The 17075-nt window shown below is 39.3% G+C and overlaps 1 protein-coding gene across 3 annotated transcripts in view; it reads right to left on the bottom strand.

Moving 5' to 3' along the window:
* Window positions 1–1061: 1061 nt before the first annotated feature.
* BCL11A (BCL11 transcription factor A) overlaps window positions 1062–17075 on the bottom strand; it is a 134412-nt gene continuing 118398 nt past the window's right edge. The window contains exons 3-4 of one of the 3 annotated variants that reach the window (XM_085612368.1): window positions 12678–14420; window positions 1062–3162 (exon numbers count right to left, since the gene is read on the bottom strand). In XM_085612368.1, the coding sequence (XP_085468494.1) occupies window positions 3098–3162; window positions 12678–14420 (1808 nt within the window). In that variant the 3' untranslated portion in view covers window positions 1062–3097. Of the gene's footprint in view, window positions 3163–12397; window positions 14421–17075 lie in introns of all 3 variants that reach the window. The other 2 variants (XM_085612367.1, XM_085612366.1) reach the window with 2 other exon arrangements.

Genomic DNA, 17075 nt, shown 5'->3' with positions numbered 1-17075 from the left:
TATTGTGATTGACTCGCCTGTCCTGAACTTCCCACTACATGTACTAATTGGATTTACTAGAAGTACTACTATAAATGCTAACTATTTATAGCATGTTAGACTGGTGTGATAATCGATATTGTTAGGGTGGCAGCTCAGGAACACTGCGGAGGGAAAGGATTGAATGTTTAAGGGATCGCTTGAAGCTCTTGGCTACACAAGGTCAGTATGTAAAGTAGGAGGCACCTAGAAAGCTTTATACTCTCTACATGAGACATTGGTCTTTAAACAGTATCTTCAACTGGAAAATTAAGCCATGAAAAAGAGGGATTATGCCTAGCCACCCGGGTTACAAAGGTATGGATGTAGCCTGACAGCCCAAGGAGGTACTTTAGGAGGATTGATGGATGTTCCAGGTAAAGGGTTTTGTTGCATGATAAGGCAATGTTGATGTGTGTGATAATGCTAACCAGGTGAAAATTAGGAGCGTGTGCAATTTTCCTAACAGCTCATGAAAATGGATATAAAGTGCAACTCGGTGGTTGTGTTTAGCATACAATAGAAATCTCCCATCAAATTGGATTTTGAAGTATTGGTTGCAGGTGAAAGGAAAGAATGCAAGAGCCTATTCCAGTAAAATTCGTCAACTTTTCTCTGGATCTTGGAGAGTGAATTGATCCCAGTGATGATAGGGTTTTGACCTTCTTTTGACTTTGACTGCTATACCTCTTTAAGTACAAAGCTAGGGCCTCCGATGGTGCTGAGATACATGTGATCATGACCGGATGCATGTCCTATATTAGTACTCTGCAATATTCCTAGTAAAACCACAATCAAACTATCGTCAGCATGCAAGGGATTTCTCCAACAATGAGTATCCTTGTTTACCTACAGCGGAGTCATTCATGCAAAATGGCTACCCAATGTTGTCTGCAATCTGCCACCTCACAGCCAGGAAATTTAAATACCTTTCATTTGTCAAATGAGGACTCACAAGAGCAGCAATAAAGGCAAAGTGAGCAAAACACATTTATTGGCTATCTTTCTTTGTACGCACTACAGAAAAAAAGGACAAACAAAGCTGAGCGCTCCAACGTTTATTGTTTCAAGTTCCTTTTCTTAGCTTTACCACCTTTTTAAAGGCAAGTGTATAATGTGTAGAAACAACGATTCTTAGAATATACTTGCAGTATATAAGAACATTTTACATCATATTCACACAAAAGTTTTCAACCTATTTTGGGGGGGGAGGGAACTATTAAAATAAGAGCTGGTAGTCTTCCTGCGGTGTGCAAGACTGTGCAAACTCTGCACTAAGAGGAACCCTGCTTCGGTGATCCCACAGTGAAAAGCACCGGTGGGCATTCGGCCTCTGATTGCTGGATCGACGGGTCGTTTGCGGACATAATATTCTGCATACCGTGTGCTGTCACGCAGGGGAATGGCAACGAACTGTTCCACTGCACTAGAGTGGGGGAGTTTATTCCCCCCGCCAAGGAATTTAAATAAAAAGTTTTTAAAAGCCCCTCGGAATTCAAAATCCCCACAGGCTTTGGAGTAAGCTCCTGGGTGCTTTAAGTGCAGCTGCATATGGTACCAGGACCCAGTTATTGATAGTAGATTAGGGGGTGGCTGATCAGCTTGGCTTTGCAGTCCATTTGCGGAACCAACACTAGGCAGTAAAGGGGGAACACTCCCAGTACCCAACAGCTTGTTCATACAGTGCCTTGTCTTGGGAACATCAAGCAGTGACATTGTATGTCTCGTCTCAGGATTTATTATTCTCAGAGAAATTTATAAATATGAATCCGTCAGAAGCCTAAACTCTGGGCCTTGTTCCAGTCAGCATCTCAATTATTATTACATAAATCATTACACTTAAATCATATTAACAACAATGACTATACAGTGACAATGCTTCTGTACTTAAACTTTATACAGTAGGCCTGGAAAAAATCTAACAATGGACACTTGAATGTTACCCACATATATATCTGTTTTTCTTTTCATTTCGACATCTTTCCACATTGAAATATATCTATAAAAGTTTTCAGGACACTGGGTCATGCTTGCATGGAATTTTACAGCAGCTTAAGAACACATTATGGATGCCATATAAATCTGGTTCAGAATCCTAACAAACTTGAAAAGGCCTCAATGGTTCATGGTTTTATACCACCATTAATTTATCACACTGTTAGAAAATGTCACATTTTGTATTACTATTCTTTTTTTCTTTTAGTGCTCCGGCTACATGTTGTCATCTGTAAGTTATGTCCTTGTTGACTCCTTTTTATAAATCTCCAGTCGCTGAGACAATGCTGTACGTTATCTCTGAAAGCAGGGCTTCTTCGGGTCCGACACAACACCAGCAGAGGTTATTATCAGCAATAATGCAGCTGTAAGTCATGGCCCTCTGCAAACTCAATGTCCAGCCTAAGCACCATTGGAAACAACGGCTCGGCAGGGCCGCCATTTTCTTAGGACCGAGAAGCCCAGGAGCGGGTCCTAAAACTGTGACACACTAGCATGCCAAATCTATTTTGTTTCAGTTTCATGTAACATAAGCAATTAATCAAATGATATTGTGTCCTTGTATCCATTTTCTCTCTTGCCTTTTTCTGATTTAGCATTAGATTAATAAATTTAAAAAAGAAAAGATATTAGAATGCAAATAAACTGCCGCGACAACTCCATTGACACATAACAGATTTTTTTTTTTAAAAGTCTTCCGCTGAGTTTCTAAACTCTGTACTACTAACCACTTCCATTAAATTAGTAACAGAGGGAAATTCCAACACATGAACTTGTTTTTAATTGAAAGGTTTTTGAGTGTTTTTAATCAACATTTAATGGCGAAAGATCATAAGTTGTGTTATTATGGAGAGGCAAAGTGCTTCGAGTACTTCTGTCTGGTACAGTGGACTGAAAGGTAAGGCTAGGAATCACAGAACAGGCTGCATCTCAATTGTGTCTTGTTTGCAGGCACCTGGACTGCTTGATTCAGCACGTTCATCTTCTTCTCCATCTTCTGACATCTTCTCGATGAGAGCTAGGCCTCTTACTTATTCCTGCCCATAATTAGTAGGTATACTTTTTAACACTTTTGCATATCTGTTCAGACTTCTTGCCATATATATTTGATTGTTCTGTTCTTAGATTTAAAGATGCTGTATTTTCCCCCTAGAAAAAAAGGGATACAAATCACACTCTTAGTAAAAAAAAAATACTCCCTGGAAGACACTGGATATAAAAGGGTAACAAGCTATGCAAATGGCAAGAGGATGAAAAACAGTGTCAGCCTTTTACAGTGATAGAGGGGGTGAGGTTTGGCAGGTAGTCAATCAGTGGCATTTCGAATGGAAGGCACTATCACAGAGGTATGTATTGATAAATCATAAGGATGCTACAACATGCAGTGTTTATAAAAAAAGGAAAGCACAATCTGAGGACCAGAGAGGTTAGAAATGAAAATGGACCTGAAATGTATTCAAAGTATACTAATATATACATTTATGTTCCATAGAAGTATGTACAATACAAAAAAGGAGCCTACGGTGTGCTCAGGAGTGGGTGAAAAGCAGGCATCAGTGGGTGAACTGCAAGCAAATGCTTGGGAGTCAAAAATGTAACTGTTCCTTAAATACAATAGGAATTGTCTTTTGATAAGCTTCAACTATATTGCACATTTTCTTGAGGGTCAGAGGGTGAGGAATTGGTGGCCTTCTTAGTAAAATCATGTTAATTTTTATAGTATAAAATATTGGTTGTGCTGTCTGCAATGCAACCTGTTACCTTAAGACAGGGCATTTATCAAACCTATAACTTATGGTTACAACAATAATCTTGCTAAAACAACTAGAAGCTAGTCTTATAGGGTGGTTGGTACAGGATCCCATTATTTAAGGTGGCCCTACTTCTGGACGTTAACACATGCACAAAATGTCTGCCACTCAATATTGAGGCAAAATGGAATAAAGTTGAGCTAAGATTTGCTAACTTATAGAGTTTGAAGAATGTGTCAAATAAGGACACAAGAGTCTTATATCGTGAATTTTAATTTGTTTTTATTTTTTCAATAAAAGGGACAAAATGGGTGTATGAACAGGATAATGCAGACAACTGCCAAAAACACAGACAGTGGTTTATCCAATAAAAATTAACAAAGAGCAGAAACAAATACATTTACAAAAAAAAAAAAAAGATTTGCTCGTAATGACCTCTGGTCATCAAAATAATAGTAAAAAAAGAAGACCCCAATGAAATAAAACAAAAATTCAATTAAGTGCACCTGTTCTGAACAGAGCACAAAAGCAACAATAAATAGTGAGTACTATAGTAAAAGGTAAAATTTCAAGTTATGACACACAGCTTTCAATACAGGAATATAAAAGGCCAATAACAAAATATTCTGCATTGCCATTTACAAAAGGATATTGAGTAAAACGGGCTTTCTCCTTTTATATGCTTTGCATATGAAATTCTTTCCAATCTAAATATAGAGCACCATTTAGATTTTGGCATGAAAAGAACTGCAGAAACCTTTATTTCTACCGTTTTTTTCTAATTTACTGCATATGAAAATAATATGTTGGAATGTGGTGTGAAAGAAAGAGACAAAAAGCACACTAAAGAATGAACCAACAACATTAGCTTGGATCACTGGACACAGTATGGCAGCAAGAAAGAAGGAACCAAGAAAATAACATTCAAACAATGACAAAATGTACAACCCTCTGTGATGGCTATCAGTGTGACATTCGCAGTATTGTGTCCCCAAAAACAGCCATTGTATGGCTTTTTTCTGAACAGTGACACTTTTTTTGTTTTGAAACATACAAATAATTTTCACTTTATTATCCTGCCAAAAAAAATATATATATACCTTGGCAGCACGTGTATTTTCTTTTCACTGCCAAAAAAGGCATGCCCCTTTTCAGAGACCTCGCAACAGAGAAATGTACAATTTCAATATAAATACTGTAGTGCCTACGCTAAGTGAACATGTACTCCAAATATTATTCAAGAGGTACAGAAAAAAGACCCTCTATGTAGTTTACAACTGACATGAATGTGCGTATTTTTCCTATTTTAAGTACTATATAACCTAAGTCTTTCTCCTGATACCTTAAATACGACCCAAAAAGCTGCATTTAAAAAAAGCTTAACTCTCCACAGCTGTGGTCTTATATTTATTTTTCTTGTATGAATAACAAATAGGATACCTCTAAGACAATGGAACCATAAAATACAGCTCCATTAAATATAATGATGCAATTACAGGGAAAAAAACAAATGTATTTTTTAAGTGTATCATTGAACTGTTTAAGAAAAACATTTACTGTATTTATGTCAAGTGTAGTCTATTTCCATTCACATTAATATAATACATTTGATGAGCAGCTTTAAAAATGGCTTCATCCCAAGGTAAAAATACAATTCACATACTTGTAAGCAAGGTTGTGTGTTTGAGTGTGTGTGTGTATATATACATATATATATAGTCCAACACATTAGGGTATCTCTATCAGACAATATACAGACTATTATTGGATTTTCTATTATATGGGGAGTAGTTAATCACTTAAACCCTTAATGATATTATTGACATGTTGTGAGTCACGTTGTAGTTATGTCCCAGCTCAAACCTGAGGCAACAACAATAAAAAACAAAGCTTTTTTAAAAAGCAAAACAATATGTGGATGGAAGAATAAAAAGAAAAGATGTACTTTTCTCATGAGCTCCATCTCAAAGTCCCTAAGTCTACCAGTGAACTATGGAGTGTAAAAAGCAGTCACTGGAAAATCCCTGAGCTGTATATGTGTGTGCGAATGTGTGTGTGTGTGTGTGTGTATATATATATATATATATATATATACATATATATATATATACATATATATAGTGAGATTAAGTACTACACCCTAATATATGAAGGCATTGAGAAAGATCTTAACAAATATGGCTGGTACCATGTACAAACCACTTCATGATTCAAACAAAGCGTGTTAATGTTAAGGGATTAAATGAATATTTATTACAGCACTGTAATACACATATGTGAATATATGTGTATGACAGATAGAGAGTACAGGGAAATGCTCTTTAGTCTCACTTGTTATAAGTAGGGGCACAACTCATCTAGTGAGCAGCGGACTGAGATATGGCCCTCCCTACCCTCATATAAGTACCCGAATAAAGATTGAAACTTGAAGTGGGCATTAAAAATACAAAAAACATGCATCAAGTGCTCGCCCTTACAAACAATGTTTCTGCCTTTTGAAAAAGGGTTTATGGAAGGATTAAGCCTGTCATTTCTCTTTCTGTAATATCACTCTTGCTCGCGCTCTATTATCTTCTAGTCACATATGGTATTATAAAAACACAACATATAACATAAAATAAAATAAAAGTAAATGGAGTGTATATCATCAATAGAGATATAACAGAGACACGTAGTTGATATAGTTATGAGGCGTTGCTTGGTTTGGCGTGATAACTAGATGTTTATATCTAAGTCATTGTAAGAGCACATTTTAAGAGAGTATTTGAAACACACTGTCCAACAATGATCAGGCTTTATCACATAAATGATTACTAGTTAATAAAGGTAAGTGCCTTGGTTTGTGGTCCAAAAAGATTGAAAGGAGTAGGTTCACAAGACATCATGCTAAAGCTGAAAGTCCAATGTTGTTCTCTTTTTATGCTAACTTCAGAAAGACTAACAATAACTGTAGGTTTCAAAACAATGTAAGAAGAGTGTGTGGATAGTGCGGGAATGGGGAACATTTTTATGCTTCTTGTGTGGGAGGTGCAAGAAGTGTGATCTGCTTTTATTTATGCTCTATTAAATTACATTAAGTTGTATTATAGTATTTCAATATTTTGCTAGAAATAAAGTTTTCAGTGTAAATGTTAGTCAATATTTTATGCCTGAAGTGCGCCATGACATAAATACTTCATGGTGCACGTCAGTAAAATTATATCATATATATATATATATATATATATATATATATATATATATATATATATATATATATATATATACACACACAAACACGCACACACACAAGCGTAGACGTAGTACACAAACAAGAGCGAGGGGCAATATTGTATGTTCGTGTGCATTAATGTTCAATGCTCACTGAACAAAAGTCATGCAACTCATGATGGCTGAAGCATTGGCCAGTAGACCATACTCCTTTCTTTACTGACCTGGAAAAATGGATTCTATATAAAAATGCCTTCGGAGTTGCGTGCATGAAATAGTACGTAGTGCACAATCACATGTATTACACTACTCAGTGACATGGTGACCAGGGTTAAGTTGCACAGCAACAAGTAAGGCAGACAGTCACTATCCATGATGTATCACATTCAGCAAACAATTTCCCATGCTTCAGACGTGGCGTTCTCGGATTTTTGGTACCCTTGGTGAATTGACAATCCAATGGTGGATTTTTTGTGCTTCTATGGAAAATCTGGTGCCTCCGAGCTGAAGGTACCTGAGGGGCTACTAACAATTGCCTCACAATGTCGCTGACTTTGCTGTAGGTGTAACCACTGCAATGTTTTGAAGACCAGACTGCTGTGTTGGCTACTGTTATCAAGAAAATATAATTGCATTTTACCGCACAACAGTGTTTGTGCATTGGTACTGAAATGTGAGCAAAGCAAGAATGCAAAGTGTACTATTTTAGTGGAACTTTTTTTCTGAATTAGCAAGACTGATGTTCTGTACGGGTATACAAACTCATCTTTATATTAATGTTTAATTGGTATACAATACTTTTAAGACATAGGCTATTTAGTGGGAAGTAGTTATGTGCCTATATGCACAGATTGCCCGTCAACGACTTCAGGGAATGAACAGACTGAACGTAGGCAGACTTTTAATTTAAAATAGCAGGTTTGGCTGAAAGAAAACCCTCTGTTGCTATTGGTGCAGCAGCTTGTCTATCAATAGCTTTGCCAGAGACAAAAGTAGCTTGGCATTTCGATTGTCTTTTGCACCCTGTTTACAAAGCAGGCCCTAAACTGTGCTTTTTTGTTTATAATAATAGCACCTCTTTGTATTCTTTCTTCATCATTTTGTATTCTCCCCGGCAAAAAGTTGTTCATACATCAGAGAGTGCGTGTAACAATTACTTTATGCATGGAAACAACTCTCCAAGTGGTCACGAGGTCTTCTAAATATTATTTTGACCTTAAAACAGTAATTTAACCCCTTGCACCCTGGTTTAGTTAAATATATTTTGTTAAAACAAATAGACATGAAAAAATGCACTGGCATAAATCACATCTGCAGATGTTCAGAGTATAACATTCTAATTATTACCATTGCTGAGGGAGGAGATTCAGGACTTCATGCATTGTGAGTCATGGCTCCTCCCCACACGCCATAAATGGTAATAAATAGCATATTGTACTATGCGCATCTGCATATATACTATATTTATGACCACGAAAATAAAACAAGCAAACATTCAAACATGACTGGTGCAAAGGAGCATGTTAATGACAAAGTAGAGGTGGAACATCCAGATATGGAACCTCTATTAGATCTAGATATGCATCTTCACAAAGCCCATGTTGTCATCACTGTACAATGAAAATAACTGAGCTTATACTCGCAAGGCCTATTCAATAGGGTTGTGCTCTGCTTTTCATGACACACCTTTGTTTATACCATTTACGAGTTCAAAAATAGCAGGCATAAACAATATTTGTTGATGTGTGGAATGTTATATGCTATTTTTGGCAATGTTAAGTGGGGGAGGGTCAGCATGACTCACTTGAGGTTCTGCCCCACACTCAACAATGGTAGTTATGTTATGTTATGTAGTTTTATAAAGCGCACAGCTGCCCCAGCAAGGGGCGCCCCAGCGCTAGTAGCAAACAGAAGGGGAGGCTATTGACAGAAAGAGGCCTATAGTGGAGGGAGAGGTGGGTCTTAATTGCCTTACGAAAAGCCAGGTAATCATCAATGCTGGAATGTGTATAGGAAGTGAATTCCAAAGTTTAGCTGCCAGTGTGCAGAAAGAGTGCCCACGAGCACGTACCCTCCTTACCCGGGGAACGACCGCCAGATGATGACCTATCGGGCGGAGTTGGCAGGTGGGAGTATATGATGAAAGTAGGTTGGCCAAGATGCCAGGAGAGGAAAAATTCAAGATCTTAAAAGCAATGAAGAGGGACTTTAACTCCACTTGTCTGGCCACCGGCAACCAGTGTAGCCGACGAATAGCACTGGTGGTGGAGCACTCTGCGTATCTGCATGTACGCTATATACAGATGTACCAAGTGTCCTGTGCTATTACCACTGATCAGAGTGGGGAGGGGCCATGACTCTCACACAATAAGCCTCAAGTGAGTCATGATGCCTCTCACCTCCCTCAACTATGATAAAAAAAACTGTGCATCAGTCTCTGTGAATCTGTAAATATTATTTGTTCTGAGCTGTCTTTTCATGTGAAAAGATATTGTACCAGACCTTTTGGTAATGGGGCCAGTTGTTTCCTAAAGTTAATTTAAGAATGCCATATTTAGGCTGTACTGTGATTATAGCCTTCAATTTGACCTTTGCACTGGGTTAATAAATGTGTGAATGGAGATGTGGTATAGCTGCTAACAATAACATGATTTACTTGCACTTGAGTTATTTATATCTTAAATCACCTCAGCTACTGGAGACGGTCCATGCATGCAAAGGAGCTCAGTGCGATATGCAAGGACTTCCACCTGCTAATTTAATCTGTTACCTACAAGACATAGGTGCGTTCTACAGTTCATCAATTGCTGTTGAGTTAGGGTGTAACTAACACTTGTTATTTACACTGACAAGCTGCAGGTCTTTAGTAGTAAGGTCAATATGAGCACATATAACCGTCATGATTCAATCCCAAATATGACATTCATGAGCCCTGTTCACTGAATAATTAAGTAGGTAAATAATTGTGACATTACAGTGCCTACACTGTAGACGAGTTAAATAAAACTGCACCCCACCTTTGTGCCTGTGCACCAGAACAATCGTAAGGCCCCATGAGTATGATCCTATAGCAACAAGTAGATATTTAACTACAGAAATGAGGCGTCATGTAAGATGTCTTGTAGAAAGTGCCCAAAGAGTCTCACCAAAGGTTTCAATGGCACCCCAAAAAATGATTACTGAGTTTTCTTAGCAGTGCCGATTTGTGTTTTCTTTCTAAATTGTCTTTAAATTAGCTAAAACCAGCTAAAGCCCATTTTCACTTAAAGATCTACTCCCCCCCCCCCAAAAAAAGACGTTATGCTTTCTCTTGAGTGAGTTGAAAGATAGTGTAAGGTGATCAGCATTTATGATAATTCACAATGCGCCAATGTTTCTGTAAATTGTCTGATATATGTACAACATGTATTCCCACATTGCATAGAATTACAAAAAATTAAAATGTAGATATATATTTTCATATACTGATGTATGCATGTATATATATATATAATATATATATATTTATGTGTGTATTTTTGCATGTACACATACATGTTTATATGTATGTGTATACACCTGTGTAAGCATGTACTAAAAATAAGGATGCATAAATACACAAATATGTAAAAATGCATTTCTGCAAGTATGTCAAGGTATGTGTACATGTGTCAGAATATATATATATATCTACACAGAACATGTGCAATGATTGTGTGAGTGTGTGTTACAGAAGTTTGCAGGATGTCGAGAATTGGATTTTAGGTAAAACTTTACCCGTGAGTTACTTGTGCCATTTCTAATATAGCAAGTATTGGTATGTGTATGTCAATTCTTATCATCAAGATCGTGCTAATTAGTTTAGCTTTTGTACAATGTTTCCCTTATTTAAAGGCATGTAAACTAGGAACATTGTACAGTGCAGGCAATGATCGTCTCTGAGCGGTCTCTTTTATATTCTCTGTACCGCTGAATTAAACAAGAAAATGATACATTTATCACAGGCAAAGTCAAGTGCTTTTTGAACACCATTCTGGAATGGATGTTCACTTTAATAAAACAACGAATGCTATTATTGTGCTACACAGATAACGCACCAAGCCAGAGAAACAGAGTGAAATGCTTCCTGCAAGGAGCCGAGGCCCTCACTGCTGACCCGGCAGTGATCCCTCTTTGTCCTTTCTTCCTGTCTACTCTTTTGAGAGTCATATGAAGAGGCAAGATTCGGGAGCTGGAACCTATTTTCCGTCGTGAGAATATTAGCTTATATACCGGTTGTGGTTTTCAGTGGCAAAGTTCACCATATTGTTCTAATGAACCACAATTACATCTGGTTTACTCTTCCTTACACTCAGTAAAATATTACTGCCTGTAATGTGTGCTGAAGAATCACTTCAACAACTGAGATTAATTGCCAACCTAATGACTAAGTGCATCTAACCTGGTTTTGTTTGGTGGGGTTTTGTTCAATGGCAAAATTAATTAGTATGTTAGTTTTTAAGAAGTTGTATACTTTTTAAGGGGGGTGTGGTTTATAAAACGAAACCCTCTGTTTACCATTCGGTTTTATCAAGGTTGCAAAGGCATTTATACTGATATAATCAGTTTTTGTTTTAGAAACTTTTAATTTGTCATCAGAGTAATGAAGTTTGGGAATCAGTGGGTCATACTTTTAGGTAGCTGTTGTTGAGGGCCTGGTGGGGGGGGGGGGGGTAAGAATTGGGTCAATCACAGGCTAGTTGCTTGTGGCCCTCTTGCCAGGAACTACTGCTTTGAGCAACAAGTTTCTAAGAATTAGAAAGAGCCATCGATATGGTTCTAGATAGAAGGCACAAAGATATTTTTTAACCCGAAGGGTATTATTATAAGTTAATGTTTGTTTCTAATTTTGAATGGAAGGGCTTTTACTGTTTCTAATATGAGCCCTTGGGCATAGTTAACCCTTTACAGACTGGGAAGTAGGCTCAAATTGGATTGCCTGTCCTTACCCTCCTGTCTGTAGAGAGCTAACCAAAAATACTCTGTTCCTCCGTAAGACACAAAAACAAAACTGTACATGATATGTATGAAAGAATTATGCAGCATGGCATTTTTTCAGAACGGAACTGGAAACAGTGATGTTTTCTGTGAAATTAACCAGGGGAAGAGGAGGCGGGGGGACAATTTAAAAAGAGCCATAACATACCATCCATACATGCCGTCTAACTAAAAAAAAAGACAACATACACAACATGTAAATTATTGCACAAGAGAAAGGCTCAAATGTTTGCGTAAAATGCAATAGTATTGCCCTGATACAGATCATGCACTGGAACGGTGAGGGGGGGAAAAGAAAAAAATGTGTGCTGGTGAAAAGCACTGTCTTATATCCTTATCTTTCATTATTTTAAATCACAGGGGACTATAAAAAATCTACAGGGGACCGATTGGGGGTATTAATATACCTCTATTCAGTTTTTATATCATTATTCAAGACTCGATCACTGTGCCATTTTTTCATGTGTTTCTCCAGGGTACTGTACACGCTAAAAGGCATCTGACAAATTTCACATTTGTAAACGTCCTTCCCCACCTGACCATGTGTTTTCATGTGCCGGGTGAGTTTGCTACTCTGGGCGCAGGCGTAGTTGCAAAGCTCACACTTGTATGGCCTTTCACCCGTGTGGCTCCTCCTGTGAACAGTGAGGTTACTACAGTTCTTGAAGATTTTCCCACAGTACTCACAAGTGTCGCTGCGCTTGCCCTCTTTTGAGCTCGGCCTGCCAGGGCCGGGGCCGCTAATGTGTGGGGTGCTTCCTCCACTTCCCGTGCCACTGCGGCCTGAAATCCCTCCGTCCATCTCTCCTGGAGGCGTGGAGAAACGTAAGCTCCCGTTTTCTGACGAGTGCTCAGAGGAGGAGGCAAAAGGCGATTGTCTGGAGTCCCCAAAGGTGAGGAATGGATCTTTGAGCTGCCTGGATGCTGCGTAGCCAGCCAGCCACTGGGAGTAAACATTTTCTGTGTTAGGCATTGCTGAAGCAGGCAGGTCAAATTCCTTCTCAAGTTTAATGCGTTTGGAGAAGGGGCTCAGGGAACTGGGGCTACCTAACAGCAGTTTTTTTGATAAGCCTCCAGAGGCCGATTCACCAGGTGAGCAGCCTCTCCCATTAACAGCGCCATCATCAATACGATCAGATTCTCCGGCCACAGAATCTTCGTCACAAGTGTCTCTGTGGACTTCAGTTTCAGACAAATGACCCCTTTTATGTTTTTCAGCCAGCACCTGGTGAAAGGCCTCGCTGAAGTGGTGCATGACGCTCAGGCTCATGCCTTGCATGATGTCTGGCATGGAGCGGTTCTCCTCACCAGTCCTGGAGTTATTTTCATGGTGGCGGGCAGCTTCTAGATTAATGCCAAAACTATAATCGTGCCTACTGTCACTCTCATTCAAGTCCTCCTCCTCCTCTTCCTCTTCCTCCTCCTCCTCTTCCTCCTCCTCTTCCTCTTCTTCCTCCTCGTCCCCATTTTCTGGAATCATATTGGGATCATGTTCACTCTTGAACTTGGCTACTACGGACTTAAGAGCGCTGCTTGCACTGCCAGTATGGTCACTTGTTCCAGGCTCTGGGGAGCTGGCTGTGGAGAGACCGTCATCTGATTTTACTGTCATGGGGGAAGATTTGTGCATGTGTGTTTTCATATGGCGTTTTAGTTTGCTGGCTTGCGTACATGCATGGTCACAAAGGTTGCATTTGTAGGGTTTCTCGCCAGTGTGGCTTCTACGATGTACTACCAAATTACTCTGAAATTTGAATGTCTTGCCACAGAACTCGCAAGATTTAGATTTTAACGGTGGCTGGGAAGGTGGGGGAACTGACTGAAGAGGAGGAAGGGGAGGTGTTGCCAAAAAGGGAGGCTTGCTGCCTGGCTGGAATGGTTGCAGTAACCTTTGCATAGGACTGGGCCGGTTGGGAGATAACGGTGGGCTGGAACCAGAGGTGTTCCCAGCCAACTCTCTAAGTCTCCTGGAAAAATCCATAGCTGGTGGCTCCATGGCCAGTGGGTTCAGTCGCAGCACCCTGTCAAAGGCACTAGGGTGATGGGTTGCAAGAGCCATCTCTTCTGCACCGAGACGTTCTATGCGATGTGGATCTATGTGATGCCTTGGCGGCGGACTAAACAAAGGAGGCGTGGGTGGAAAGCGGCCTTCCCCTAGACCAGAAACCTCTCGTGACACTGATCCAGGTATTCTCAGCAGGTTAAAGGGATTATTGTCTGCAACGTGAATTCCATGGAGTGGTGGCTGTGGGGGACATTCTGCACCCAGTCCTGATGGGATGCCTACCCGCGGTGTCAAGGGGCTGCCGTGATCACTTTCCAGGTAGATTCTGAAGCCGTGGGTGTTCTGGGCATGTTGCAAGAGAAACCATGCACTGTTGAATGGCTGTTTACAAGTTGTACACGTGTAGCTGCTGGGCTCTTCTTTACCTGAAAAATAATACAATGGCAACATCAATTTTTAATCACTGTGTTGTTTATCAAAGATTTACAGTCACTGCTTTTACTTTTAACTTATGTTAATCCAAACATTTAAAACATTAACTAATATAACTGTTTCAGAATAAGATGCATAATTCAGAGGCATTCTGTGTATTCTTAAAATCAACCTGAACATATTGAAATGCTGTACAATTCTTTGCCCATACTTTGCAGAATGTTTTCACATTTGTCATACTGTATTTTTGGCATACATTTCCTATTCCACTGCTCTTTTGCACAAAAAGAAAAAGAAATTGTGAGATGATTTTGGTACAAGCAATCGAAGGATTTAGTGTGTTTGATACTGCCGGCTTTCAAGGGATCGTTATAGTTAGAATTAAGAAAGGCAAAATACATAAAATCTCAAATTGTAAAGCTGTGGAGAATTTTACTGAGGATGAACATGCTTCTTCTGTAAGATAGATGGGCGACAAACAAAATACATGGAGCAGATGAAAGTAGTAAAGCCCTTGATACCTCAGCTATTAAAAATGTCTTATCACATGGATGGAAAAAAAAATCTGAATAAAACCATAACATCTACTGTAACTTATTCTCATTGTAAAACATACACAGTCTGACCCTCAGAAAAATAGTCAAAACCATCACTGCAGAAACCATCTGCATGTTTCCCTTGTTGTGCGAAGATGCTAACAATGAATACAAGGTATCGCAGAGTCACATGATCCAGCTTTATTTCAGACATCCTTGAGAAGAACTTGGTGAGTCAAAATTCTGGCTGGTGGCCAGCATGCCTGGCTGCCAAGCTTTGTCGACCAGAAGTCACTTTATTTCTCTCAAAGAGAAAATGACGGCTGCCTCTTTGGAAAACGCTGCCATCACTTCATCTCATAATGCTTCACATTCAAGAGACAAGATGGAAGAACCAATTATGCAGATCCATAACAACACCTAGCCCTGGGGTGGCGTGGTCATTACAAACTACCATTTTCCAAAGTAGAAAATAATCTACCAATTATAGGATTTCTTGTTCAAAGGAGTACAGTCATCATTCTTATTTTGTAGTTTATGTTGTTATTTCTATGGTGGACTAAAGTGGACTGCAAAGTAGTGGATCTGCAAAGTCATTGGGTCTGAATGGCATTCTATTTTGGTCCTGGCTGACACAAAGGGTAAAAGAATGCTTTCCAGTGTGAACATCCCCTGCTGCCTAGCTCAGATGTCTACACACTTCAAAAAGCAGTACATATATATGAGTGTGTTCCTTAAAGTAAGATCGCAGGTCACATTTGAAAGATGGAAATGAGTTAAGTACGGAGAATATATATAAAAGGGAAAAGAAGTTCATGGAAATCTCTGAACAGCACACCTTTCTTGGCATGGCCATGTGCGTATATACCCTCTGCATACAGAATCTTTGAGCTTGCGGGTGATGAGTTGGCCTACATAAAGCAGGAAGTAGGGTAACACGACCATAAAAGGACCATGACAAATGTCATGCTCAAAAATCCAGCTGTTCTCAAAGACTTCAAAAAGACAACAGCTTACACTGGATGTTGCATGGAGGACCTTAACTTAACAAACAAATCCTATCGTACTTTAAGAGATCATGGCTCAGATTACTCATGTCAATTGAAAATAAGAAGGCTGTTTACAAAACAAAAATGTTCTAGAACCCCAATAATTAAACAGTAATGGAGAAGAAAGTAACTAGAGGACACTTGTAATGTGAGAAGCGAAAAGCACATCAACCTATTTATATGATATTGCCCCAGCATAGAGAGTTAACAACTGTTAACACCCTCCTCTGAGGGCATTTAAGGCTATCAAGTGACTACCCTGTCATTAAGGGTCTGAGCCAAAAGCGATTGCCTATAAAGGTGACAGCTCTCAACACCCAACAGGATGTCAGTTATAAGGTCAATAGCCCCCATCCTCCAAATCTACCCCTTCACAGGCAGTTAAACAAGATCCCTGAAACCAGCGAGCATCATGTCCCCGTTTACTCCCTCGCTGACCTCCGCTTACAGGAAGCAACAGTAGTTAATGCTTCCATTCAAACCATTTTCACTGCTTGAGCCGGTCTCATAATTCCTTACAGAACACCAATTAGCATTATGGGTTTACAACATATAATACAAATCACTTCACTCGAAATAATGATGTGGGTTACTTCTTCAAGTGGGCACCGGTGTACCTAATGTGCAACCAAGAAGAAACTCGGGAACAGAGATAAGCCTATTTTGCGGGGTGCCCCCTTTGTTTACTAGGATGATATTTGCTATTGCTTGTAAAGTGAAATATAGCAAGGTCAAACAATGGGGCAAAACACAGCTCACACCAGTCTGGCAATTTCTGCAAAAGCCACAATTTGCAGATCAAAAACAAAAGTGCTTGCAATCCACTGAAGAGCAAACGTACCCACAGTGCAAATTAAGCCACACTTGCAACACAATCGGGCCTGACTATGTACTGTACTCCGGGCCTGACCTGTAATTTACTTTACAATGCGCTCCTAATCTCATTGAATGCATCCTGCTCTTGGAGAAATCTCTTTACAAGATTAGATAATAGATGCAGAAATTAGGTTTCAAACATTTGCTTAATGTGAAAAAGCAGACTGATTTTCAGGGGAAACACTGC

Source organism: Triturus cristatus, chromosome 6, assembly GCF_964204655.1.
Source record: "Triturus cristatus chromosome 6, aTriCri1.1, whole genome shotgun sequence".
NCBI classification, from domain to species: domain Eukaryota; kingdom Metazoa; phylum Chordata; class Amphibia; order Caudata; family Salamandridae; genus Triturus; species Triturus cristatus.
The sequence above is the reverse complement of the archived record's forward strand: the minus strand, read 5'-3'. Positions and strand labels throughout refer to the sequence as shown.